Here is a 27,905-nt window from a genome sequence, read left to right as displayed (position 1 = left end):
TTTATCTTTTCTTCATCTTGGCGAAAACGTGCAAAAGATTTGGCGAGAAAAGGAATCTTCATAAAATAAGAAGATTTAAAAAAACTAATAAGCAAAAAAGTGAACAAACTAAATTGAACCATAGCGGCAAAGCAACCTTTGCAAAAGTCGCACGAATAGAGGGTGAGATGAGTCTCGCTTTTTTTCCGCCCTGAAGGTAAAAAAGAGGCATTTTCAGTCTTCTAAGTACAATCAGCTAAGATTCGATGGGCATTCATCTACTTTACTTAACCGTGCTGATTGTTTTACATTCTGCTTTGTCACGGCCAGAAGAGGATGTAACTGAATCGTCTGCAAATGTGGGGGTTCCACCCCCTCTTCTCGCACCTCCTGACCCAGGTAAGCGATTTAGATTCAAATTAAAAAGGGGTTAATGATCGATTAATCAAAACGGATCACATTGTTTCCGGATGTGACCGTGAAATCAGTCGGTCAAGGTTGTTCATTGAGGCTTCGGGGCTCGTTCAATTGATTGTTTATACTTTTTTAATTTCTCTTGGAAACATAATTTTAAATTCTATTTGTTGGTTTATTATGTTAAGTTGGATTCATTGAAAGTACAAAAAGGTGAGCAATTTATTTATAGCCATTTGCTTACTTTTGTAGATTGTAATTGTGCAAGCATAGTCATATTTCTGAAAGTCCAATATTTTTTTTAAATGAGTAGTAATATTTTAAAAATTAAAACTTCAACCATATTTGAACTGTTCTCAAATGTATGCTGGTTACTTTGATTGAAAGGAATAAATCAAATATCGTTCAAATGAATAATTATTTTCACTTATTTATCAAAGAATATTCTGTTAGATAACTCAGGTTAAATTAATCGCAGGGAACAGAGTTAAAGATTTTTTTTTACATAAAATGTTCAAATTAACTGAGTATATTTAAAATTAGGTATACTTAAAAAATAAATATGGGAGAAAAAAAAGTAAGAAAAAGGGATAAAAAGTGGCATAATGTTGAAAATGGCTCGAAAGCTTATTTCAATACAAACGCTTAAAAAAAAAAAATTACTTTTTGTCATCAATGATTACTGAAATTTTAACTATGCGAAAGCTCAATTCTACATTACTAATACAGTGGTACACACTTCTATGAAATGAAATATGAAACTTAAATATATTATGATTGTACCTTACAAACTTCGTACTGGCCAAATTTATATAATAATTTTATTTTTATTCTCTGTTATGATTTTTTAATAGGACTTGTTGGAACATGATTTTTTTAAAAGTCATAAATTATTCTATAAATTATTTTCATGAATTCTTAATTGTTTTTAAAGGGTTCACGTACATGCTTAGAGAATATCTGTAATGTTGTGTCAAAATAGGAATGTTTGAGCAAGAATTTTATAGCAATGATTCTGCAGTGAGCGAAAACAGGTTATTACCCAAAATAACTTTTGTTCTAATGATTGAATTTTCTAGTTAGAAGTGACAATCAAAGGGTTAAAACCTCTAACATCTATACAAAATTCTGTATATTAAAGAATTGTTAGTGATACTTATTTAGAATATTCGAAGTCAACGTTTTGATTGGCTGACTAACTTGGCATTTACGTACACATCCAATCATTCGGAGGAAGGTTATTTTAAGGTGATATCTATTTTCTTTACAATGTACAATATACGATTTAGACAAAGTACGATTACGTACAATATACGATTTAGACAAAATATACAGTTACTTCGGTATTGTACTAGATGACGTTTCTGTTCTGGTAAATAAAAGTAAATAATGGAAGTGAATTTTCCCTTATTTTAAATTCACACAATTGTTTGTGTAAATTTAAAATAAGGACTGCGTAAATAAAATCATATTGAATCAAAACTTTCATTTAAGTAGCATGTAAGTAACCTATCCTATCAAATGCTAAAATGGTCACATAAATAGAGAGATCTTAATGAAACATGTTTAAAAATATTGAATTCTGGTTTTTATTTAAATATTTAACCAAATTATAATGATAATTTGGCCAGTAGAGTATCTTTATAAAAATCATCAGTAAGAAAACATTAAAAAAAAAAAAAGTCAATACTTTTCCAGTTATTACATTTGTATATGTGAATCTAATATTCTTTGATTTTCAACTGATTTAACCAAAACTTTAACAGCTTATTGATAATGAAGTTTCCTTTTATTGGAGGTTGTTTCTTCATTGTGTTCTCTTTGATTAATTACATGGTATGATTTTTATAAATTTATTTATCAAAAATTAAAAACCTTATAATAAAATGCAAAGTACAATGAAAACTACATTAGTAATATATACAAACTTGTAAGTTTTTAGTCAAGTCGGTTAAAAGTCGGGGAAGCTGTCGGTGTGCCTACGAGAATGAAAAACATTATTTTGAGCAAAGAGTATTTAATATTTGCCGAAGTTCATTTCTTTTAAGTGCCGTATCTTTCTCATTTTTATGAGTTTGATGAAACAACGTTTTCAAATGTAAATATGCACAAAATAAAACAAAATAAAAGAAGGAACAACGAATAATTACCAGTATTGGATAATTAATTATTGGATTTTCAGGGACAAACATGTAATCTTATTGGTTCGAGGCATTGACTTTAAAAATGGTTTATTAGTACAGACAATATTTCAGGTTATAGAACAGACCTGAAAATTTAAATTTCTCTTAGTAACCAGTGGTCGGGGACCCTAATAACTTAGTAGCCACTTTTTCTCAAAACAAAAGAATCGGTGACCAATACCGATAGGTTCTATTAATTTAATAGCTTCTCTTTTTTTGCTTCAATTAAATTATATATTTTTTAAAACAAATTCATATTAGAAGTAGTCTATGGCTATAAAAAATTAGTTCAACAATAAGGATAATTTGAATATGTGAAAAAATTTAGTTCAACATACTGACTTGACTTCACCCTGCAAGGCAATTCGTTATAAAAAATTTAAAAAAAAAAGAAGATTAAAAAAGTGACCAATTGTTTATTTAATTTAAGCCACCACTTTTTTTGTTGACCCGATACGGGGTGAGTGGTTATTTTCAGACCTAATCAAACAGAAAAACGTACTTTTTCCTTCACTAAATATACTCTCTATTCGATAGACTTGAAACTTTTTTCGCCACGAGAGCTGTTCCCCAACCTTTGTGTGTTAATTTTGACTTTTTTTTTCTCCCTATTTCACCATATTCTTAAAACTTTTTAAGCAAATCATAAAATTTTTATGCATAATTTTAAAACTAATTTTTAACCTGCGCAAAAAATAATTTAATAATTTTTATAGTTTTTTATTATTTAAATTTAATAATGATCAAAACAATCTGAAATCTAAAGCCCTCACAAACTCGGTACTTTCTTATGCCTGGCTTTGTAACTTAAAATATATGCGCTATATAATAAATTACCATATTTTAAGTCCATCTCTCAGTCCATGAACATAGCATGTTAGTACGTGAAAAATTCGACCGTTAGATGAAAAGTTATTTAGCTGTTATGTTTTTTTCTTTATATTACGCACTGTGCATACTGCAGTATTACGTAAACAAAAAAAAAAAGGGCTTTAGTAGAAAGCAAAGAGATCTTTCTCATTAAAAAAAAAAACTTTTAATGAACCCTCAGTCACTTATTTTAGTATTCTGATATTTAGATTTGCTTCTTCAAAGATGTTACGGCCGATGGGGATGCTTTTCTATTGGGGAACCATTTCTTTCAATCTATCGTCCTGTCAATCTCTTTCCCTTGCATCCGGATGTGTTGGATGTAAAATTTTTCTTGAAGACCCGAAACAATCCCGATCTTTTTGAGAGATTGCGTCCAGAAAGCAATGACAGTTTCACGCAACGGTATTTTGACCCGAAGCAGCAAGTGAAGTTTATCATTCACGGATACTTGGAGCATGCGCATCAGAAATGGATTCAGGTGAGCGAATTTTCTTTTTTTCTTCTTTCGTTTTTTGTCCTTCATCTTGTTTATTATGCATACTTCTTTAATAGACTATGTAAGTAAATATCTTGTCACTCGATGAGATTGATTAAAAGGAAATAAAATCACTCTAAATTCTTTTCTGAAATGTAAACAGAATAAATTAGATTTAGTTTAGAAAACCCGGTTGTTTTTTTATTTTTTTATTTTTTTTTTTGTCTCATTGTTTTAACATTTTTTTAAAAACTAAAATGCATTTAATTATTTTAAAAATTATCAAAAAACTTGTGTGTTCATTAATTGTATCGATAAATTGAAATGATTCGATACTGAACTGCGAAAAACGGAGCAATAAAGTGACTAAAAAATTAAAAAATGTTAAACCATTTTTATATTTTTATTTTTTTTAAAATTTATTTTCAAATTTAGATAGAGTACATTAAGTATTTTCTCGTTTTTGTCCTTGATCTTGTTTATGATGCATACTTCTTTAATAGACTATGTAGGTAAATATCTTGTCATTCGATGAGATTGATTAAAAGGTAAATAAAATCACTGTAAATTCTTTTCTGAAATGTAAACAGAATAAATTAGATTTAGTTTAGAAAACCCGACTGTTTTTTTTGTCTTATTGTTTTAACTTTTTTTAAAAAAAATTCAAATGCATTTAATTATTTTACAAATTATCGAAAAACTTATGTGTTCATTTATTGTATCTATAAATTGTCACGATTCGATATTGTATTGCGAAAAACGGAACATTAAAGTTACTAAAGAATAAAAAATGTTAAGTAGTTTTTTTTAAAAATAATTTTAGCTAGAGTTTTATGATTTTATTATTTTTAATATATTAAAAAATGACTATTGTTTGATGGGAAATTGACACATAAATTAATCGATATAATAAATTCACGCTGTCTGGCCTTAAACTGTATGTAAACAATGGAACATAATAGTTAATAAAGAATTTAAAAAAATGTTCACGTTAAGATGATTAATAGACTATGCAAGTAAATATTTTGTCACTTGATGAGATTGATTAAAAGGAAATAAAATCATTATAAATTCTTTTATGAAATATTAGTTGTATCTGAAACATTAGTTTGAAAATAAGGATTCATGCTTAAATAAACAAAAACGCAAGTAAGGTTAAATTTACATTTAAACTTAATTGATTTAACTTAATCAAAGGACAAAATAACGTATTGAACGAATAGTGATTTTGTTAGCGTGTTTTTGAATATAGATAGTAATGTACTTCATACTGAAAATAAAAAATTTTTTTATAACTATTTCCTTAAATTTCGCTTTATTAAATTTATAATACGGATTTGCGAATGCAGTCAATATAACTTTATTCGGCAGCTTCAAAAACACTTTTCTTAAAATTATTTTTGTATTTAATAATAACTTTGATTTTAGCAACATATTTAAATTTTTAAAAGTTTTATTTCAAAATGTTTCAAGAGCATTTGCGACAGTTAAATTTGAGTTATTGAATATTTAATGAAAATACGTACTTCCTTATAGATATCGAAATTTACTTAGTACAATAAGTAAATAAGACTGTAATATTAGATTTTAAAAAAAGTAAGCATTCCCACAATAGTCCATAATATGCCTTGGGGGTCAAGGAGGTTAAGGCTTATTCCATGAATACCAAACTACAATGATTCTTTTTTCTTTTTTTTTTAAATAACGATGAATCTATCACAGGATTTGATAATTCAATACGAAAAAGTAAAAGGCACTTTCGGCACTTAGCAATTGTTTAGAATAAGGTTAAGTATGTTAAGGCTCCACAATTTCGGGATCAACGACATGATAGTGCGATATGATCAGCTTGATGCACCGACCACTTTTACTTTCCTGAGAAGTTGGTGCCATTAATCTTTTAGATGGGTGGGTTCCAAGCCATCTCCGGTCATCGAGCCCTTGCTCTTTACGCTTTGCAGCTCAGTGCCTTAATCACCGTGCCATAACGGCTCAATATTAGATTTAAGTGTAAAAAGATAAAAATATATATTTTTCTTTCATCAGGGGTCTGTTTAGAAGAAATTTGGGTCCGTTAACGGACCCTTCACAAAATATCTTTTCATAAAAACGGACCCTTCACAAAATAATTTATCTTTTAATCGGACCCTTCACAAATTTGTTTATCTTCAATATTGTTTTGTTAATCGAATAAACCCTTCCCGGGGGGGGAGGGGTAGATGGTTCGAGACAAACTAAGTTTCTCTAAGTTTAAATTCCAAATGTAGTATTCTAAGAAAGTATTTCTACTTTTACAAACATCGTGCGCGCATTCTTATTAATATTAAATCATAATTTTTTTTGTAAATAAATAATTAATCAATTTATATTTATTCATAAAATTAATTAATAAATATTATGTAAATAAAAATTAATTTCGGGCAGTTTTTTAAATAAAATATTATAAATTTTAGAATTCTTTAAGTTTACCTAATGCGTAACACATTAAAACTGATACATTACTAAGTTGTGTTATTTAAAATTTGTCAATTGAAATTATTAAAAATGTGAGTGATTTTGTTTCCATTATTCGTCCGAACTGAATGTTCTGTGTTGAGCAGAATAGGCTAAATACCAAATATTTGTATGTTGCATCTCTAATTTAGTAGCAGCAATTGTTGAGCAGAATCTAGTATTTATTTACACTTAAAAAACTTCGTGAAAAGGTTTTTTTTAGCAATTTTTGCAATAACAGGACCCTATTTGCACAAATTCACAAAAGCAGGACCCTGGTTGAAAGAATGTGACTTAACGCTTATTTATGTCCACAAATTATGAAAAGTTCTTTTCACAATTTTACAAAAACAGGACCTTTCACAAAATGTCTGGACAGACCCCTGTATATAGAAAACAGAAACTTATAAAGCGTTGTAAAATTAATTTTATTAATATAATAATTAATGAAGTTTGATATACATATTTTTTACAGTTGGAAGTACACAATTAAAATCAAAAATATTTATACCGCACAGTGAATATATACGGCTTATTTTCATAAGAATTTTGAGTACACTTGCCATTCCTGAAAATACAAAAATATCCCCTCTCCCGCAAAATATTTACGCAAATAATTGTGTTTTATTCCTGGTAAATTAATACATAATGTCCAGTTTTTATAAACAACCTTCATACAGCAGAAGAAAAGTATGCGGAAATTTTATGCAATTTATATTTTCAATTATATATTTCATTATTTAATAACTGAGAACTTATTTCATTCATAACATTATTTCATTCATAATAAGATTTGAGCAGTATACACAAACGTGGTAAGTATCTTTCTCTTTCATTTTTCTTATTGGTGCATTGTAAGATTATGTATTAAATTCTAACAAAATGTAATTACTCTAAATAACAAATTTCCTGGCGAATACGAAGTTGTTATAGGCTTAAGCTGTTTGAGGAAAAATTTTAAAATTATTGATTAATTCAAAGACAATTTTGACTTTTGACCCGGTGAGCCCATAAGGTTACAAAGTTAGTCTAAACCATAAAGTAACCAAAAAAAAATCATCAGATTTTAAAATGGATGGTTAAAATAATAACTAAAAAAAATAATATGTATAAATAAATTGAAAAAAAGAATCAGTCAAGCAAAACTGATTTTTCTAATTCTAACTCGAAAACAGTAATTATCTTCTTTTCCAACTGATAGATTATTAATTCAATAGCGTTTGTTAATTATTATTATTATTGTTTAGGATATGATCCGGGAATTGTTGACCAAAGATGATTTCAATGTTATATCAGTGGATTGGGTTTTTGGGGCTGCTCCTCCGTACACGCAAGCTGTAGCAAATGCTCGAATGGTAGGGGTCATTTTAGCTGACTTCATTGAAATTTTACAAGTAAGTATTTATTTTTTGATGAATCCAATAAATTATGAACTAACTCTGTGAACTTGCACCTATATTTCTAAAAGTAAATATGCATTGGCGTCTTTTTGTATCTGATTGTTGTTGTTGTTAATTTACGTCGCACTAGAGCTGCACAATGGGCTATTGGCGACGGTCTGGGAAACATCCCGGAGGATGATCCGAAGACATGCCATCACAATTTTGATCCTCTGCGGAGGAGATGGCACCCCCGCTTCGGTAGCCCGACGACCTGCGCGCGAAGTCGAGCACTTTACGGTAGCACAGTTTAACGAGGACCAATACCGCACACCCTCGGTCCCTACGCAGACTGATCCAAGTGGTCACCCACCCGCACACTGACCCGCACACTTCGGTGATCTGCTGGGAACCGTGTCTTAACGATCAGTCCACTGCGGGACTTTTGTATCTGAATGCTTTATAGAATGTATGGCACTAATATATACCATTACATAAAAAAAAGGCGATTTTGAGGTTGATAAACATATACCTAAGGTAGAAAACGAGGTTATGTTTTGCACCAGAAATAACCTCATCAATAAACCTTAATTTTAATCTCATATATAGAGCTCAGCAATGCTTTTAGTTGCAATCGGATGAAATTATTCACACCTCAAATATACATAATTACTTGACATGTATAAAAATAACCCATACAACTCAAAAATGACTCTAAGCTAGTTGATGCACTAAGATAGATTTCTATCAACCTCTAAACAACCTCAAGTGTGTATAAAACAGTTTCATACCTTGCTTATAAGCCTTTGGAGGTTGATTTAAGTTTGTTTTTGAAGTCAACTTAAAATAAACCTTAAATTAACCCAAACACTGCAAACAAATTTCAAATTAACTTCAAATTGTTTGTAAGGGTAGTTCCTGTTTTTGTGTTTTGATGCTTTGGAGAATTTAAACCTTTTCTGAAAAATAAATAAATAAATGAAATAAAATATAGCAAAAGCGTAGGATTGTTGCATTTTAAAACTGCGTAAACATTCAGACTACGTTTGGTTCACTTTTTTTTTAATAAAGCAATCAAAAATAAAATTCGAAATCTTTTTATGTAATATAAACATTTTATAAAGAAATTAAAGCAGTCTTTTTTTAGCAATCCTTTTTAATGATCACGTTCTTATGGTATGAATTATACTGTTGTACAAATCTGTTACATCTTGCTTCAGATTTGGAAAAAAAAATGAAGTTTTATTTCTCAATTCTGTAAGTTTTATTTTTCAATGGTTATCTGCGCAAATCTTTGTCAATATATCGTGTCTATGCTCTGAGTATACCGTGAATAATCGATTATTTTTGTTTGAAATATGAAGTTAAAATTTCAAAATTCAATAGGATGTGTACTCCATACCATTAACTTCCATGCACTTGATTGGTCACAGTTTAGGAGCCCATGTTGCTGGTTATGCTGGAGAAAGGTTAAAAAGACTTGGAAGAATTACAGGTACGTATTTTGAAATGATTTACTTTAAGTATCCAAATTATATATTATATATATACAATATAATTAGCGTCACTTTCAAAATGATCTTGCACTCAATTCTGTCTGTGGATTAGCGTGAACAAGCAATACAATTATTTAATTATTTGCCACCTTATAGTACAAGCTAAATCAAAATGGAACTAATTTATATCTAAAATTGCAGTCTTGAGTAAATTATCTTTTTCGTATTTATTTTATATTGGTTTTAAAGCCTAATACATATTAATATATAAGTAACGAATAAACGATTCTCCGCATAACTGCTTAAAAGTCAAAGATACTAAAGTAGAAATGTATTTTTCTTATATATTTCGTAGAAAAATATTTTATTAATCGATCTGAATTTATTTTTATTTCATTAGATAGTTTCAAAAATCAATACTAAATGTCAACTGAGAGGTAAAAGTATTAATAAAATTTTGGAGGAACAGATTTTACATTAGCTGTACAATATAATTAAATTTTACATGTAATTAACATTTTGAATTAAAAAAAACACATTCAGAATGTATTAAAGTATTAATTTTTGCTAAATTTTTCACCATTCAAGAATTAATATAATTTAATAAATAAAACGTGTAGGAAATTGTTAATAAATTAAATGCCTTATAAAATTAATTAGAAAATAAAAATATTATAACAAGTTATGCGTTAGTAATTAATCCATATTCTAATTTAATATAATTTTATAACTGGTGCTAAACAGTTAACCCAATTCTGACCTTACGACTACTAATGTTCAACTCCTTAGCCTTGTAATTTTAAACCCAACCCAGGAGACAAGGGAATTTTTGGATCAAGTATTTGGATAAACTCACCTTCGTGAAGGACTCTTTGATTGACTTAACTCACATTTACTTTACATGGAGAGAAAAACCACGAAAACCTACCACAGTTAGCCCAATGGTAAGGGGACTCTAACAACCATTTAACACTGAAGATATTTTACTCCAGCAATGTGGTTGGAGCGAGGCGGGAGCAAAATTCGTATCAACCAGCTACAGCTGTGATTCGAACATTGGACGCCTCATTGAGAGACGCACACTCTATTTAATGTCCACCGAACCCAAGGGTCCCGTGGAAGGATCACTGGAGCACCGACAGTTTAATTTTTTTAAACCAAACAGAAACTTGGTTTTATATTTATATCTAAACAATAAAGCATAATTTAGTTGATAGATTGGTTATTTTTATAAAATTATTTAAGTCAAATACCATTAAAAAAAGAAATAGCAAAATTTATGAAAACCTGCAGCAGTTCTCGTCGAACTTTTAAATTCAAAATAAAATGACCAAATTCAAGAAAAACGAATTTTGTTTCTCTGATAACTAATCTCAACGTTTCTAAGATTTCTCTTCCGAAAATTATAAATCAGCTTATTTTGTTCATTTGCAGCTTATTAAAGGGCCGAAAATAAATTCATTTATTTTAAGAGTTTTTGATAAAACGATTATTGAAAAAAAATTCATTCATCACCTTAAATATTATCAAAATAATGAGTAGTCTTTCTTTTGTTAGTCTTTCCATAGCTGTTATTTATATATTTACTAAATGTGTAGTGGAACTATTATATATAATATAAGTTCCACTAAAAGATGCTCTATCATTTAGATTTCCGTAGCCGTAAAAAATTGGGAACCACTGTTCAATAGATTTGAAATTTCTTCCTCTTTTCTTTTGACAGTATAATTTTTTTTTAACATTTGCTTTCAAATTTTGAGATGTTGTTTCAAAAAACTAATTAGACGCTATTTCATGGTGTCCTTAAGTCTTAAATAATGTTTACCGTCATGGTTACAGCGATGGCCGAGGAAAAAAATTCTTTTTCAAACCAGTAGAGCAAAAGCAATTTTGACACGCTACGCCGACAACTATTCTGAACGCGTTTTATCTTTGTGCGATCCTCTTCCTGTTCTGCAACTTAAATGAACAGTTTAAAAGAAGAAAATAAATCGTGCATTTTCAACTTTTTAGTTTGTGTTAACTTATTAAGGATAGTAAAGTACACATCTTATTATGGAGTTCTTTTCTTCTTCACGGATCTAACGAATTTCTTTCCTTCCATAAATAACATTTTTTCTTTTAACGACGTTCGTTATTAACTAGTTAAGGCAGATTAAGATTTAAAAAATGTAGTCAGTTAAAAGTTAAAAATGGCTAAATTTTCTTAAATTCAACAACAATTTGTGTTTCTGCTTAACTTTAAGATTTTGAACAGAACATCTTTAATTTTAATGTATGTGTTGCTGCTAAAAATCGCAGATTAAATAGGGTAAAGCGTTAAATTGCGAAATAAAGAATTTCAGCAGTTTACCTACGTAATGTGTGCTTTTACGGATTCCGTATCATTAAAATTAAAAGTCTCTCAATCTATCAGCTGAGAGTCGTGGTTGCTGAGGAGTTTGAGCGTTTGCCTTCCAATGAGGTGAACCGAATTCGAATACCAGCGATGCCTGATTGATACGAATTCCGCACCCAGATCACACTGACTACAGTGCTGACATTAAATATCCTCAGTGGTAGACGGATCATGGGTTAAAATACCTTTGCGGTCAGGCTAACCGTGGGAGGTCCTCATGATCTTCCTCTTCATGCAACGCAAATGCGGGTTAGTTCCATCAAAAAGTCCTACACGAAGGCAAATTTCTACCAAAACGTGATCCAGGAGTTCCCTTGTCTCCTGGATTGGATTCAAAATCACAAGGCTACGGAGTTGAACATTACTAGTCGTAAACCCAAAAAATTGGGTCGATGTGTGATTATAAAATAAAATCTATCAACCGGGAGCAGCTGTGGCTCAGGGGATAGAGCCAGAGCGACCCAAACTTGAATACCAGTGATGGATGGTTGTTACAATTCTGCTCCCGTCTCGCACCGACCACGGTGCTGACGTAATAATATCCTCAGTGGTAAATGGATCATGTGTTGGAATCCCCTTATGGTTGAGCTAACCGTAGCAGGTTTTCCTCACCATGTAACTTAAATTCTGGCTAGTACCCTCAAAAAGTCTTGCACGAAGGCTAGTTTCTCCCAATGTTTTATTCCAATGAATGCTGGCTTGTTTTTTGGGTTGGGTTCAAAATTTCTAGGGTTTATGGAGATAGATTCATGGAGTTGAGCATTGATAGTCGTAAACTCAAATTCGGCTCATGTCAGATGTTCAATGACGGTTATAAAAAATTCTATTTATTAATGTGTTTATTGTTTGTAATAGCTTGATTTTTTAAATAGCTGAAAATAAATAAATAACATTATGCTAATTTAAGCGAGCAAAAACGTTGCCAGCAAAGACCTTATTTTCACTTAAACGAGTGCCGAGTTGGTAATGTGTAGATTATCTAGGTAGTTTGCAGATTAACTACAATGTTAATCCATAGCCTAGCTAATTAGTACATTAGCTAGCTAATCAGTAGAATATCCGATTTTCGAAACATCAGATGCAAAATATGTATAATTATTCGGCTGTTTTAAAATCATCACCGTTGCCTTACAAGGCACCCATATTTCTTTACTTCCAATAATTTATTTGATATTTTTTTGATCGACAGCTATTAGCTCACTTAGCGTTGAGCTTAATTTCGGAAATTTTAATGCATAATTGCTAAATTTGCCAGTTTTATTATAAAGCATTTACAATGAATTCACAGTAGTGAAGACTTATGGGGGGGAAAAAGCAAAGTGAAGTGAAGGTTTATTAAAAAAATATGCAAAACGAATAAGTTAAAATTAAACTAGCTCCAGTTTTTTATTCAAAGCATCTGAAGAAAACAAGGCTCTTTGCTATAAATAACAGTAAATATAGGCTGATTTGAAAATTCTCTTCACATTATCTAATTAGACCAAGAGCATATAAGCTGATAGTAATAAGCTTAAAAATATCAGGTTCAATAACAAATAATGGAGACTTTTCCAATTATCGTTGTACATTGAGTAATGACGTTGACATTAACAGGAAAGCTGATTTTCCATTTAACCTATAAAAAATATACATTAGAACTAAAAGAAAAAAGTATAAAGGGAATTCGTAGGAACAAAAGGTATTCGTTATATAGAATAATCCAAGTGTATTTCATATGATGATTATCAGTGATGGTCTATATTTCAAATTATAGGTCTAGATCCTGCAGAACCATACTTCCAATACACATTGGAGGACGTCAGATTGGATCCAAGTGATGCTTATTTTGTAGATGTCATTCATACTGATGGTGGAAGTTTCATTACTGGAGGCTAGTTTTTCTCATTTTTTTTATTTTATTTGAATCACAGGAATAAAGCTAACTATTAAACTAATTCATATTTTAGTGAATAATTGGAAAGTTTATGAAAGAAGTATACACAGTTTGCAAGAAATAAATGAATGAACCACCTTTAATAACATTTGATCTAATGATCGGATCTTTACTTTCTAGGACTCAATCTTAATGATTCGAGGGGGTGACCTCAAAATTAATTAGTGTAGACGATATTTTATGTTAAATCAGACACAAAAAACGTTCTACTTCTGAGTAAATACATCTTCTTTTCCGATGGATTATGATTTCTGACCCCCCAAATATAGAGGGTAGTCCCTATCTTTGAAATATAGTCCCAATAGTTTGACCAGAAGAACGGTCCTCAGATTGGACTCTTGCTTTCTGCATATTTCACCCTATTTCGGGAATTTTTTCGGTGAATCGAACAATTGCACACAATTATAAAATTCGTTTATCCAAAGATAATTCCATTGAAAATTTTAACTTTTAGTAAATATTTATTATTTTATTTAATAATAGTTGAAGGAATTTTGAGTTGTCGTAAAGTATACAATTTCTACATTTTAAAGAATGTGATTTTAAATCGTAAAATAGAAAATTTGAACAAAATCGATTAAGTTCTTGAGAAATCTAGTTTCAAAATTACGACTTTTCCAAAACTAGATTTCTCAGGAACTATTTAGGGTGGTTCATTTTTTTTTTTTTTTGCGGTATACATAAATAAAAAAAATCGTTTTTTTTTTGCCGTATATAAAGGAGTTTTGTTTTGAGACATTGATATCATCGTTATAAAAAAGCTAGAATAGTAGACATATTCTTAGAAAACATCAATAGTTTTCTAGTTATTTGTCGAAATTTTTTTTTCTTGCTAAATATTTCCTTCAACTTCTAAAATTATATATTTGATACACAAGCCTGCGAAATTGAATTTTTTGAAAAATACAAGAGAAGTTATTGTTGATTTATATGCTATTTGATGTGCTGATCTCGAAAATGACCTTCATTTTCCCCAATCACATCAGGATTTTTTATAAAATCGATATTAATGTTTTTACTAAAATCCTATTTGGAAAGGAATTCTCTCAAATAATTTTGCATGTACCATCCGGTAACTCTTCTCTTCATTCATTTTGATCTATGTAAAATTTATTCTTGTGAAAGAAAATTGATTTTCGAGCTATCAACTAATTTTTTATAGGTTAAAATAAATAAAAAATACTGTTACCAGACAGCAGAAGTCACCTCTGGTCAAGAGAAAAACAATAAGTTCTTTGTGTTCAAACTTTTTACATAAGTTTTTAGAAAAAAATCACCAACATACCATTTTAATTTGTTTTTATTGAGATAACTTACGTAAAATTGACGATTAACCGAGAATAACAAATATTGTGTATATGTATATGAAAGTTTGAAACAAAAAACAAAACAAGCAAAAAACAAAAGAGAAAAGTTTCTATTTAAGTATATGCTCGTTTTCCTCTGAAACTTATTTTTGATGATCTTCTTTTATGCTTAATCTCAGGTTTATCCCGAGCTATCATCCAACAGTAGTCAGCGAACATGTTCTTGTCCCATCTACCTTGATATTAACGCTAAATATCTCTGATATCTTGATGGAACCTTTCCCCTATTCTTCGCTAACTGCTCCCAAATTTTCAGGGGAAAAGTCCACGTTTGAGTGAAGGAAATGCATTTTTACACTCATGGAGCAACCCAACGTTTTAAATTTCTCCAGCATTTTCATTACAATTTCCTTATAATCAGGATTCTTGTAATTACCCAGAAATTTACTGACATCTTTGAAAGCAACCCAAGCTTCTTTTTCCGTTTCTGTCATGTTAGTCTCAAATTCTTTATGCTTCATGAGTTTGCGGATATCTTGACCAACAACTATCCCTTCTTTCAACTTAGCTTGGGATAAACCTGGAAACGTTTTGCACAGGTATTTGAAACAACTGCCATCTTTTGGAACAGCCTTGACAGACTGCTTCATTACACCTAATTTTATATGTAGCGGTGGTAGCAATACTTTTTTCGGATCAACTAAGCTCTTTAGAATAACGTTCTTGGTGCCTGGGTCAAGATTTTGTCTTTTCGGCCATTCTTTTGTGACCCAATGTTGAGTCTTGTCACGGCTGTCCCACTCACAAATGAAACATGGGTACTTTATAAATCCCCCTTGTTAACCAAGAAGCATGGTGATAACTTTCAAATCACCGCAAATGATCCAACTGTGGTCGATTTATTTTATTTTGTTCAGGACGAGAGCCAGATTTAGATATTAGTCTTTGATTTTTCCGGTTATGCCCATGAGCATGGCAGGAGCAAAAATAACAATCATCAAAGTGGTTTTGGGGCTCTCTCCACGTCATAGGAATTCCAAATCGTAAATCAGTCTTCTTTCCTTGATGCCATAAGCGTAGATCATTGAGACACGGCACACAAACTTTATGAGGTGCCCAAGATTTGTCCTGATCTCCGAGTTTCATGTCAAAATATGCGAGATAAAGTTGTCTTACATAGTCTGTAATGCTTCTCATGCGATTTTTAACTACACTATATTCGCCGCATGTATAACAAAAGTCATCTGGGAAATTTTCACAATGTCTTGAACTCAAAGCCATGTTTCACGAAACGCACAGAAAAAAGCAAACTTTAAAATGACTCCCTATAACGCTTGCTTTTGTTTCTGAGAGATCAACGGACCTGGATAAGGATTCTCGCGACGCTATTGGTAGAGAGAGATTGATGTAGAGAGAGGGACGGTGACATGAAATAGTGATAGAGGGGTACTTTTGTAGATTTGACCAAAGTAGAATGCTGGTCAGTCAAGAAGGGTAGAAATTGAAAAATGAAATTTTTTTATGGTAAATGTTCATAAAAATTCCAGTAAAATTGAATTTTTCTAAAAAACGTGATGTGATGGACATGTTTCATTATTATTTTCCATTACAGCACCAAAAAATACATTAAGTTCAGCTATCAGACCCCTTGTATTTTTTTCATCGCAGGCCTTGATATTATTAGAGATCTTAAATTTGATTAAGATTTCACTCTAAATTTGATTCGGTTTCATTCTAAGCTGCAGTTTTTTTTAAAGCGACATTTCTAGTCTATTTTTTGTTGAAATTTGCGAGTTTAAGAAGGTTATATATAACTGAGGATCACATAAATGTTTCGAAAAATTTCTGGAATAGTTAGGGCACATTTGCAGGATTAAAATTACATAGAAACCCATGTCCGAAAATATCATCATACACCGATAGGGAAGCTTCTCCATAATGAATTATTTGTTAGTGTGCCTCTGAATTGGTCATAATGGAAAATCGCATCTAGCCGCATATGACGATATTATCTTCCTTTGCAGCGATATTATGAGTTCCTATGCAGTTTAATCCTGATAATGTTCTCTAACACTAGAAGTTTGTTGCAACATTCATGTGACACTCTGTTAGATACAACGTTTTTAAACTTGTACATTTCGACAAAAAATTGAGTAAACATAAACAGATAAAGCTTTAGATTTTTTTTAAAAATCTATAGCTTTAGGAGCAAAACTAATTTCGGATATGAAATCCCTACACCCGAATTAGTCAAGATTAAGTATTTGTGTAAATGCAACAAAATTTTTGTTTCTTAGTGTTATCGTTTAAATTTGCCAAAATCTTAACCTAATATGGTGCTTATTTGAACTATATTATCGTACTTCCCAAATTTGATTACACAATTCTATGGTTCAACTTGTGCGGAAACATGGTTCGATTTTAATACCTTAATAAAGTTGCAGATGTAGTGCCACAGCTAACAGAAATAAGTTAAAGCTTAAGTTCTTTTTAATCATGTTGCAACGTAATTTTGGAACGTGTACACATTTTATGAGAGCGTATTATTTTAACGTAATAAGCCAGAGGTTGTGAAAGCATTAAATATTGACAATTTATTATTCTTTTGGCTCAGATGGGACATCAGTGACTCTCTTATATTTTTTTCTGACCCTCCAAATGCAAGTAAAAATATATTTTGGTAATATTTAATTATTAAAAAAAACAATTTATTACTTAATAAAAAATATGTTAGATTCAGGGCTCGAAAAACCACCTGTCCGCTCGTCCTCGGCGGTCAAAAATTCCCCGCGGGCAACGAACTTCTCGTTAATGTTCATGATACATTTTCAATTTTTGTTTTGTTTAGCAATGAACTTACAAAAAACACATTACGTACTGATCTTAAACAAGAAGCGTTAAACGCAATTATGAACATCAGCCTAAATGGAAAACCCTTTTCAGATTTCTTTCCAGAAACCTCTGTAAATCATTGGCTTGATTGTGGAACTGGCAAATGTCATATTTGATTCATTTAAAAAACGTAGTACCCTCGGATAAATTGACATTCCAGATAACTTGATCTTTGTCATTTAAATTATTTCTTAAAGGAAATATTAGGTTACTATTAGTAACCTAGTATTTCTTTTATTACTGTATAATGTAATCCTAGTATTTGTAATCTTAGTAACTACTAATTCATTGTGCAATTTATATAAATGCTTGTAATAAGTAAGAGAAAATTATATTTTTATTTATATAGAAGCTACAGGTTAGTTTTAAAGGAGGACGGGTACATTGTTGGACCGGCCGTCCTCGAGGACGGGTAAAATGTCTGAGTTTTCTCGAGACCTGTGTTAGATTATTAGAATAATTTACTAAAATATAAAATCCAAAAGAAGTAGCTTGAAAAATCTTTTTTTTTATTCACATTCAAAAATTTATCAATAATTGATTTTGTAAATAAATAAAATTTTAATTATGAATTACTGTTTTTCTTAGATCTAAATAACTGCCAATAAGTGCAAATATGAAAAATTGTTGTTTGGAAGTGAGCCGTACTTGCCAAAGGATACACGTGTCCTTACCTTCGCCTATCTATATCTATTTCATAACCATAAATTATTAAAATTCTAAATATAATATTTTTCACTTATTTCGACCTAAATTAATACAAGATACGGAAAAAAAATTTGAAAAATGTGTTTAATGAAAATTCTGTGTCAAAAAGTAAATTGTGTACAACAAATTGAGACTATGATCATTATGATGAGAGTAGAGAGAGTAAAGAAAACGTCGTGCACTTAGGTAATCTATTTAAAACACTTGTTTTATTTCTTTGACACAGATGGAATTTTTCATAGACAAATAGATTCCATGATTGTAGTAATTTTCACATCTTATACACGTTATCTTACACTTGAGTTCACATAATCATTGTTCAACCGTAAATAAATAAAGAAGAAAGTTATTTTCTTCCCATTATTATTTTTTGGAGCAATTCTTTTTTCTTCAAACACGCAAGAATATCATTTATTAACTTTTATGATTATCTCGAGTACCATATCTATTTTAGAAAAGTGTTCTATTTATTAGTTGTCACGAATAATGAAGGGGATTTACTTTATCCTTATTTTAATTCTAAACTATTTAGAAATTCAGTTTTTTTCTCGATATTAGACGTAAGACTAACGAGATTACGTGTTTGTATTAAACGCTACGTTATAATATAAATAGCTGCCTTCGGGAGTCAGTTTTTCCACCCTCACGAACTTCTTACCATATGACTCCACGTAGGCCTTTTTGCTTTCGGTTGAATCGCTCTGAATGCTTGGTTCGCCTTCACGTACTCGGCGCTTTGCTGCTCCCTCTGGAGAATAAAAATTTTAAGCAGCAAATTTTTAAACAAAAATAGCGCGAAGGATTTTAAGAGCAAATAGGAGTTAGCTTGCTTGGAGAAATGACTTAAAATTTCGGCCTATTTTTTCTTTAAATACATAGATTTTTAGGAGAATAGGTCAATAGTTAAAAGATGAATATAAAAAGAACAGTTTGGTGCTAGAGTGCAAGTGAAACCACAACCTGCTAATTTGCTACTACTGTAATACGATGTTAAATAGAAACATGTTTTTCAATTGAAATATTTTTTTTATTTCCAATGTCCACCATGTGTATCAACATTTCGTCAATTCAGGTATTTACAGAGCAGATTTGTGAACCACTGTTTCAATGGCACCGTATTCAGTCGGTCAACGTGGCTCTCACAGTAAGGGCAGAGAATGAAAGAACATCTATGCCTTGTCCGCGATTCAAACCCAGAACCTTTCTGATGCAAGGCCCTGATCCCTACATAGTCCGGTCGGCATTTCATTTGAAATATGATATTGCGTTATAGTTGTAAGAAAAAAATAATTTGAGTAACACATCACTATGCAACAAATTTTCACCTTACTATGGTTCATCATGTGCATATAATATTTTTAACAGTGTAAATTTGTATCCGATGTTTTGTTAATAAAATTATATCCTATCTCACTTTTAGGATATAATTTTTTCCCTTTTTAGAGTGACGCATTTTATTGTCACTTTTTATTTATTTAAAATAATATTTTGTGTTTATTTTTTACACTTGATTATTTATTATGTTAAAAGTTCGACATATTTTTGCTTTCAGCTCATTCTAATATTTTTTTTTTATATTCTAACAAAATAATATTCAACACAACTCTTGTCTTTTACAAATTCTGTTTATTTTAATGTTTGAAAATTATACATTTTTAACAGGTTTGGGTATGATTCAAGATTGTGGTCATGTTGATTTTTATCCCAACGGAGGAAAGAGACAGCCTGGTTGCAATCAAAACGTTGTTGGAGCCATAGGCAAGGAAGGCGGAGATCTTCTTCATGGTACGTTTATTGACATGCTATAAATTATTTTCGCATGAATGTTTTTAAAGCTTTTATTTATTAAGACTTCATGTTGATTTGCATGCAATTTAACTTAATTATTTTAAAATTATTTAATGATAATATTATTTAAAAGGTTCCTTTTATTTGTACATGTGTTTAATCTTCAGTATTTTATTTTCAAGTAATTTTGCAATTATGCAGTACCATGCAATAATGTACCCTATAGTACCATGTAATACTTATATGAAATCTGTATCATCTTCCAGTTTTTGTTTAAGAATGGTATATGTATGTGAATCTATACAGTTTTGTAATGTTTCCCATTTGGATATTTATCCTGAGTTTGAATGATTTAAATACTTTTGAATTTTTATATGGATTAAAGCCCTTGCAGATCAGTTTAGATTTTCCCACCAAAGTTTATCTGATTTTTTTTTTACTTGGGTACCTGCTAATTTTCATGTGTAAGGATTCGTATTATATTTATTTGTACATTTCCTGTGTAGATTTGTAGGGGTTTCCCATCTAAGCCTATGAAGTTATCAAAAAACATTACAGGCTTTTTTTAAATTTGAGCAACTCATGTACATTTGTATAGGATAAGTGCATAAGATACTTACCAAACAAAAGAGGAAGAAAAAATTTCTAACATTTCCCCTTACCATCCAAAAGTAAAAACTGGAGACTATCCTTATGACCCCATGGCACCACCTAGTAGTGATTAATAGATGAGAAAAAAGAATGGCATCAGTCACTCAGAGCTATTAAAACTGTTTTGGAAATAAGGAAAGAAGATCATTTTGCATCCTTATCTTTAAAATTTTTCAGTGTAAAAGTAAACAAAATTACAATTTAATATATATATATATATATATATACCACCCCTGAGCTGTTAGCTAGGATTCGTTTTGAAATTTAGATTCTCCTAATGCATGCAATGCATTGTGTTATTATTCCCACAATGAAAAATAATTGTAAATGGTGTCCGTCTTAGGACAAAAACTTAGGAAAATCCCATTAGATTTAAAAATTTTTATGAGTGTTTTCTTATGTGTGCTAGACCTACATTTTGATCTTTAAGGTTGCTTTCCCGTGAATTCTGAGAAAATTTATTTCTATATTTTTATATTTTCGATATTTTTATAATTTCTAATCACTCTTCTTTAAACATTATTTAAAAGCAGATCTCAAAGGACATCGTTCAAATTCTTCTATAACATTATTTTGCCACACATCAAATACTTTTTATTAAACTGACCGATTTTATTTCAGGCATACGGCGTTTCATTGGTTGCAATCACATCCGTGCTTACGAGTTCTTCACCGAATCTGTAAATTCTGATTGTCCTTTCTATGGATATGTTTGTGACACGTATGATAATTTCTCAGTGGGCAAGTGTCCATGGGGTTGTGGACCTGACCAATCTCTATGCGCACCTATGGGTCTTCGAGCTGATAAATGGAAAAAATTCAAAACAGAAGAATCTGTCAAGATGTTCTTACACACCAGTAATACTGAGCCATTTTGTCGTAAGTTTAAAAATTATATAGCTTAATATTAGTATGCTCACTATTTATCCATCAGATGGGGTTTATTGAAACACAGGAAAAAATATAACATTGAAACACTTGAAAAGTATAGCATTGAAGCACTTGAAAAAAATATCGCATTGAAACACTTGAAAAGTATAGCATTGAAACACTTGAAAAAAATATAATATTAAAGCACTTTAAAAGTATAGCATTGAAACACTTGAAAAAAATATAACATTGAAACACTTTAAAAGTATAGCATTTAAACACTTGTTAAAATATAACTTGAAACACTTGAAAAGTATAGCATTGAAACACTTGAAAAAAATATAGCATTGAAACACTTGAAAAAAATATAGCATTGTAGCAATGGAAAAAAATAGTTATCCGTTTACATGATTCAAATACATTTTAGTTACAAATACATTTTAGTTACAAATGTAGCTTAATAATGTAATGCCTTATTTTTTAAAAATATTATTACAAAACTGATGTCAGAAATTTAGAAATACATTGATTAAATTATTGAAAACTGACTATCGAATTGTGTTGAACCATATTATCGTGCAAATAACTCCTTTTTAAACTTTATTACTCAATCTTACAAAAGAGCGGAAAAAATGGTTGAACATGATAGAATGGGTGAAACGTAATTCAATATAACAAACACATTATTAAGTTTGCAGCAAATTTGCTCGAAAATATCATTCCATATATTGATATTACGCTTCAACTTCGAACCAATTTTTCGGGAAGAATTTAAGAATAACTTAATCCATGATTTTGTGTGTTGCTACGAATTCTATTTAATTCTTTTACATTTAGCACATTTTAAAAGATATACATTTTTCTTTTATATAACGAGTGAAATATTTGAAATTTTTAGTTTATAGTTTTTTACTATTTGAACACTGAGTGTAATAAGTAAATAAACAGGTTTTTGGTTGAGAAGATTAAAATGTCTATTTATAAAATAATAATAGTAGTAAGTTTTTTTTATTTGTTTATTTCTACAAACATGTTAAACATTGTGTTTAATTGTTTTGGAATAGTTTTCTAACATTAACTAAACTAAATTAAGTTGTTGCTTCTGGATAACAAAAATCGGGTGCGTAATTTTTTATAGCATTTAAATTTTGCATGCAACCGCAGAATATTTTAAACAATAAAAAAAGTATTAAATATAATACTAAACAGAGCGTATCAAAGTGCTGTTGCTATACCACGTATAATTTTGAATTTATTATCATATATTTGATTTCGACATTAATTTAATTACAGCTGGACAATTCAATTATTTTAAAATATTTATTAAGTTCAATGTATATCTCTAAAGGGTATTACAGTATGTATGATTTTATTTAGCACTGTTAGATCTCCAAATCTAGAATGACATTTGAAATATTATCTTAAATGTATGTAACACTTATTATATAATAATAGTAAGATAATAAATGACGTTTTAGCTACGATAACTTTTATAATGGTTGTATTAATATAATATTAATAACATAATTTACTAACATAATCCCGTTTTCATGTTCTGATATTATAATATAATATTGTGATATCGAATATTTTGAAGGTCCATTTCGAATAGTTTCAATGATCAATAAAAAAAAAATTTAGAATTAAATAAATAATTTAAGCTAAATGTTACTTTTTTCTTTTCAGTCTTAATATGAATGAATGAAACAGATAATCTGAAAAATTCTTAAATTAATCTTGTTAGGAATATTTATAAATTTATTAACAACCTATTTTCAAGTTACAAAAGTTTATATTTTCTGAAATATTTGATGATTTATGCAATTCTATACCTATGGCTTTCTTACTTCCAAAAAGCATTTATTCATCGATTTTCTAGGTTGCTTAATTCACTTACATGGGAGCAAATGACGTTTTTAAATTATGTAAGGAATATTGAAATTTGATGATGCTAAAGTTTTATTTTTATTGTTAGTGTTTAATTTATTAAGAATACTGACGAATACATGTATCTGAATTCCACAATTACTTATGATATGATAAACAGACTAAAAAACAAGAAAACCAGATTATTAAAATCAAATAGTAAGGACTATAAAAATATTTGGCGCAGTCTAGCAGAATAATAGCAGGGTATTTGTTTAACTTTGAAATTTACCAAAAGTACAAGCCACCTGATAAAGCCATCAAATGCAATAGACTACGATGAGCCGCAATGGCTAAGGGGATAGAGCGTTCACCTTCCAATGAGGTGAACCGGGATTCGATCCCGGCGATGGCTGGTCGATACGAATTCTGCATCAGGCTCGCACCAACCACAGTGCTGACATGAAATATCCTCAGTGGTAGACGGATCATGGGTTAGAGTCCCTTTGCCGTCAGTCTAACAGTGGGAGGTTCTCGTGGTTTTCCTCTCCATGTAACGCAAATACGAATTGGTTCCATCAAAAAGTCCTCCACGAAGGCAAATTTCTCCCACTGTCCAGGAGTTCCCTTTTCTTCTGGTTTGGGATCAAAATTACAAGGCTACGGAGTTGAACATTAGCAGTCGTAAACCCAAAAATTGGGTCGGCTGTTCAACGACGGTTATGAAATAAAATAAAATAGACTACGATGACTCGGCGATCTATATCATTCTAATAATACAAATTCAACAAAAAAGCTCACTTTTACTAATGCCATGAGAAACAGAAGAAGACCACCAATTAGGTGGCTTTGACTTAGTGAAGGACTTTCATATAGTAAATTAGGGAAACTGAAAGAGCCTTGATACGGAAAGTACCATATGGCAAAGACTACTTGGGATGGTCTTGGCCTTTAACAGGCTGTAATGTTTTGAAAGAAGAAGTACGAACAATACAAAGAAACAAACTTGCATATAAATAATTTCAGAATTCATGATATACTGATAAACATGAAAGCTTCAAATAATTCATCTTAGAACCTAAATTATGAAGAATGAATGTTATTTAATGTGATTGTTACTTTCCAGGCCATCATTACATCATTAACTTGCGATGTTCTCTGGGAGAAGAAGCCAGGATGCATACGACAGAGAAAGGCAGACTTTTTGTTCGATTAACAGGAACCAAAGCACAATCTCCTGTTTTAGAAGCAAAAAAAGAGTGAGTTCTTTCATTTTTATATGTTGCATTGATTTAAACATTTTGAAGTATTCAATAAAATATAATAAAGTAAAATTTTTTCAAATTTTTCAAAAGGGAGAAAATGATTTATTTTTATCACATCTACGTTATTTTGTCAACAAAAAAAAAAAAAAAAAAAAACGTAGGGCACATCGTTTGCAGAGAACATGGGGTGTATTTTAGCTGCTGAATATATTTTTCTAAAGCTTACACTCAGCCAGCTTTAGGGCTATAGATTTGTTTTTGAAGCTAAACTCCATCTCTAGCCGGGCTATATTAATTTCCTGACTTACACTTTAAAGAAGTCAATAATAATTTATGGGTTCACATTAAGATTATGTTTTGTAAGGCATAGGCAGTCAAGAATATGTTCTGGTGAAACCTGGAAGGCAGAGCACCCAAGACTGATCAGAAAATCTTTGTTTATAGCATGTTAAGGTCAAAGATCTAAAGTGTTCACTGCAGAATTGGGTTATAGCAGTTTATTCTTGCCTGCTACACCGAAGGGACAGAGAATCACCTGGGTTAAAACTGTTGTTAGTGGAGGGCACCTCAAAGCAGCCAGAGAATCAGAAGACTGAACAGCGTCACATTTTGCCAGGGTGTTGCAATCTTGTTGCCAGCTATGTTGACGTGCAAAGGAATCCATTACGTGTGAATCTCGCGAGAAGATAAAAGACGTTTAAGCTTGCCTATATTATCTCCTACCCCATACAAATGGGAAAGATACTCGGTGGTGCTTCGACTGTCAGTTAAACACCAGCTGCTACCCGAATCAGGAAATGAAAGTACTTCACTGAGGTTTATATCAATTCGCTCCATAAAGAAACATATAAACCATCTGGAATTTTCAATTTGACACCACAGGAATCGTTTTAGGACCTAATATAGATAAAACTACCAAAACAAGGCTTTTCATTCTTGCTGCCTTTCGTAGAATAGCATCTTCTGGAATATTATTAATTAATTCAAGAGTAAGTTGCCTTAGATATTCAGGAGGATATAAAGTCTTGTTAATGGGTTGAGAGATGCTGTCAGAAATACATTTTGGAAAGATCCAGAGAGGAGTCGATGCAAAATTTAAAGGATGCGGCTCAACAGAGTTGAAAATCAAAGTATCAGTGATTATCTGGGTGTAGGGGATACTTTTTTTCAGTCTTTGATTGTTTCTCCAACACTTGATTGTTATCCCAACACTAACTGCAACAAAAACAGAAATGTATTTCTTTGATACTTTTCAATGAATAAAAATGTAATTTAAACATAGTTTGATGATAAATTTATTTTCAGGTACGTTCAATTTTTTCCGGGAGCAGCGATTGAGTTTTTGGTTTCCACAACTCAGATGGGACGACTTTTGAGGCTGGACCTTGAATGGCGTTCCACCGCATCCCTTCTCAACCCCCTCACCTGGAGATTGTTCAATGTCCCACAAGTTTATGTTCATGACGTGATTGTTACCCACCTAGAAACAGGGGAAAGGTAGTAATCTTTATTATTTATGTATTTTTTAAATTAAGATAAGTTTGAAAACAGGCTCGTTGCTTTCTGCTTAAGGAGCTTGAAGTATTTTTAGACTAAGTTTAAATATTAGATGTAAAGTTTGATAAAAGACCACACTACTATACACTACCTCACAAGACAAAAACTATAAAACAATGTTTTATACTTATGTCATCATTCCAACTGAAATAGTTAATTTGTACCTACAGCTGTGTCAAGCTGTTGCTCCCAAATCGTAGTTATTTTAAAATCTTTATTCGAAAATATTAGAACATTTTTTTTTATTATTGTTCTCAAGTAAGAATTGTTCGACGAATTTTGTAATTAATTTTGAAGAAATTAGTGAGAATTAACTTTTCGGTTTCTAAAAAGGAACGGTTAGCCATATGTTTTTTAATTTTTCGTTTGGCTTTGCATATCGTTACTTATTTTTGAGAAAATGGGAAATTGTTTTTATTTTAATTAATAAACGTTTAAACTACCATGGAGTGATTACGCATTCGATCTTGTTTAAAACCATCTCTCCTGAGCTTTTTATAGGTTTTCAATTTGTGCTTAGAGGAATTTTTAAACTTTTTTTTTTGAATTACAATTTTTTTGATGCTTTAAATTCTAAAAAGCAAAATATATCGAACATATTTGTTTGCTTGTTTATGTGACATTAATCGCACTGTTTTCATATTGTTTTCACCATATTAATAATCAACACAATGTTAATCCTGCTTTATTGGAATCTTCTTTTTCAGGGTAATATTTTGCGGAAAGGATGAAGCTTTAATACCTCATAAAATTAAAACAATTTTTGCCAACCAAAGCTGCATGAGGCATCCAACTCAAGCTGATGATAAAAAGAAAAAGAAAACAGCCGAATCTCCCCCCAAATATCGTGAAGGAAGATATTTTTAGGAGAAAGGAACATTTTACTGCACAATCTTATTTATTTTATTTATTAAATGTGATGTAAAATAAATTATTTTAATACTTTTCGCATGTTCAGTAGTCGATTTCTTTGCACTTTTTCACGCATGACAGACAGGTGACACTGATCAATATATTATTATATTTTGGCACGGTCTCAACATTTTTTTTTTAGAAAAAATATAAATTTTGTAATATTTGAAGAAAAATAAAAAGTGAGTTTAAAAATGGTAGAAAATAATTTAAGAAACAAATTATATATTTATAATTTCTTTCATATCGAAATCTATTTGTACGTTAAAGAAAATATATTTAGCTGTTAAGACTTGTCAACTAAACTCTTAAAATTAAAATTAAATTGAAACTTTTAAAGTTTCCACCAGATTCATGAATCATCTGTTATTACTTCTTAAGTTTTTCCATGTAATAATTTGAAACAAATAAATTTGAATCATTAAAATATTAATATAATAATTTTTAAAGCATATAGTTCTTATAT

The 27,905-nt window shown here is 30.4% G+C and overlaps 1 protein-coding gene and 1 long non-coding RNA gene across 2 annotated transcripts in view; one reads left to right on the top strand and one right to left on the bottom strand.

Annotated features, from left to right (window-relative positions):
* On the top strand, positions 1–27,480 carry LOC107449877 (pancreatic triacylglycerol lipase). The gene is made up of 10 exons (XM_087157236.1): positions 1–378; positions 3,656–3,927; positions 7,665–7,811; positions 9,183–9,291; positions 13,444–13,560; positions 20,193–20,315; positions 21,591–21,848; positions 24,832–24,964; positions 26,276–26,467; positions 27,235–27,480. The coding sequence occupies exons 1-10, from the start codon at positions 246–248 to the stop codon at positions 27,392–27,394; spliced, it is 1,644 nt and encodes a 547-aa protein (XP_087013362.1). The 5' UTR covers positions 1–245; the 3' UTR covers positions 27,395–27,480.
* LOC139424979 (uncharacterized) overlaps positions 13,048–27,905 on the bottom strand; it is a 75,177-nt gene continuing 60,319 nt past the window's right edge. Inside the window, exons 2-4 of the long non-coding RNA XR_011636127.2 lie at positions 24,825–24,942; positions 20,939–21,029; positions 13,048–13,305 (exon numbers count right to left, since the gene is read on the bottom strand). This is a non-coding gene — a long non-coding RNA (uncharacterized LOC139424979). The remainder of the gene's footprint in view (positions 13,306–20,938; positions 21,030–24,824; positions 24,943–27,905) is intronic.

Source organism: Parasteatoda tepidariorum, chromosome 2 (assembly GCF_982258835.1).
Source record: "Parasteatoda tepidariorum strain Cologne lab strain chromosome 2, Ptep-v5.0, whole genome shotgun sequence".
NCBI lineage: Eukaryota > Metazoa > Arthropoda > Arachnida > Araneae > Theridiidae > Parasteatoda > Parasteatoda tepidariorum.
The sequence above is the reverse complement of the archived record's forward strand: the minus strand, read 5'-3'. Positions and strand labels throughout refer to the sequence as shown.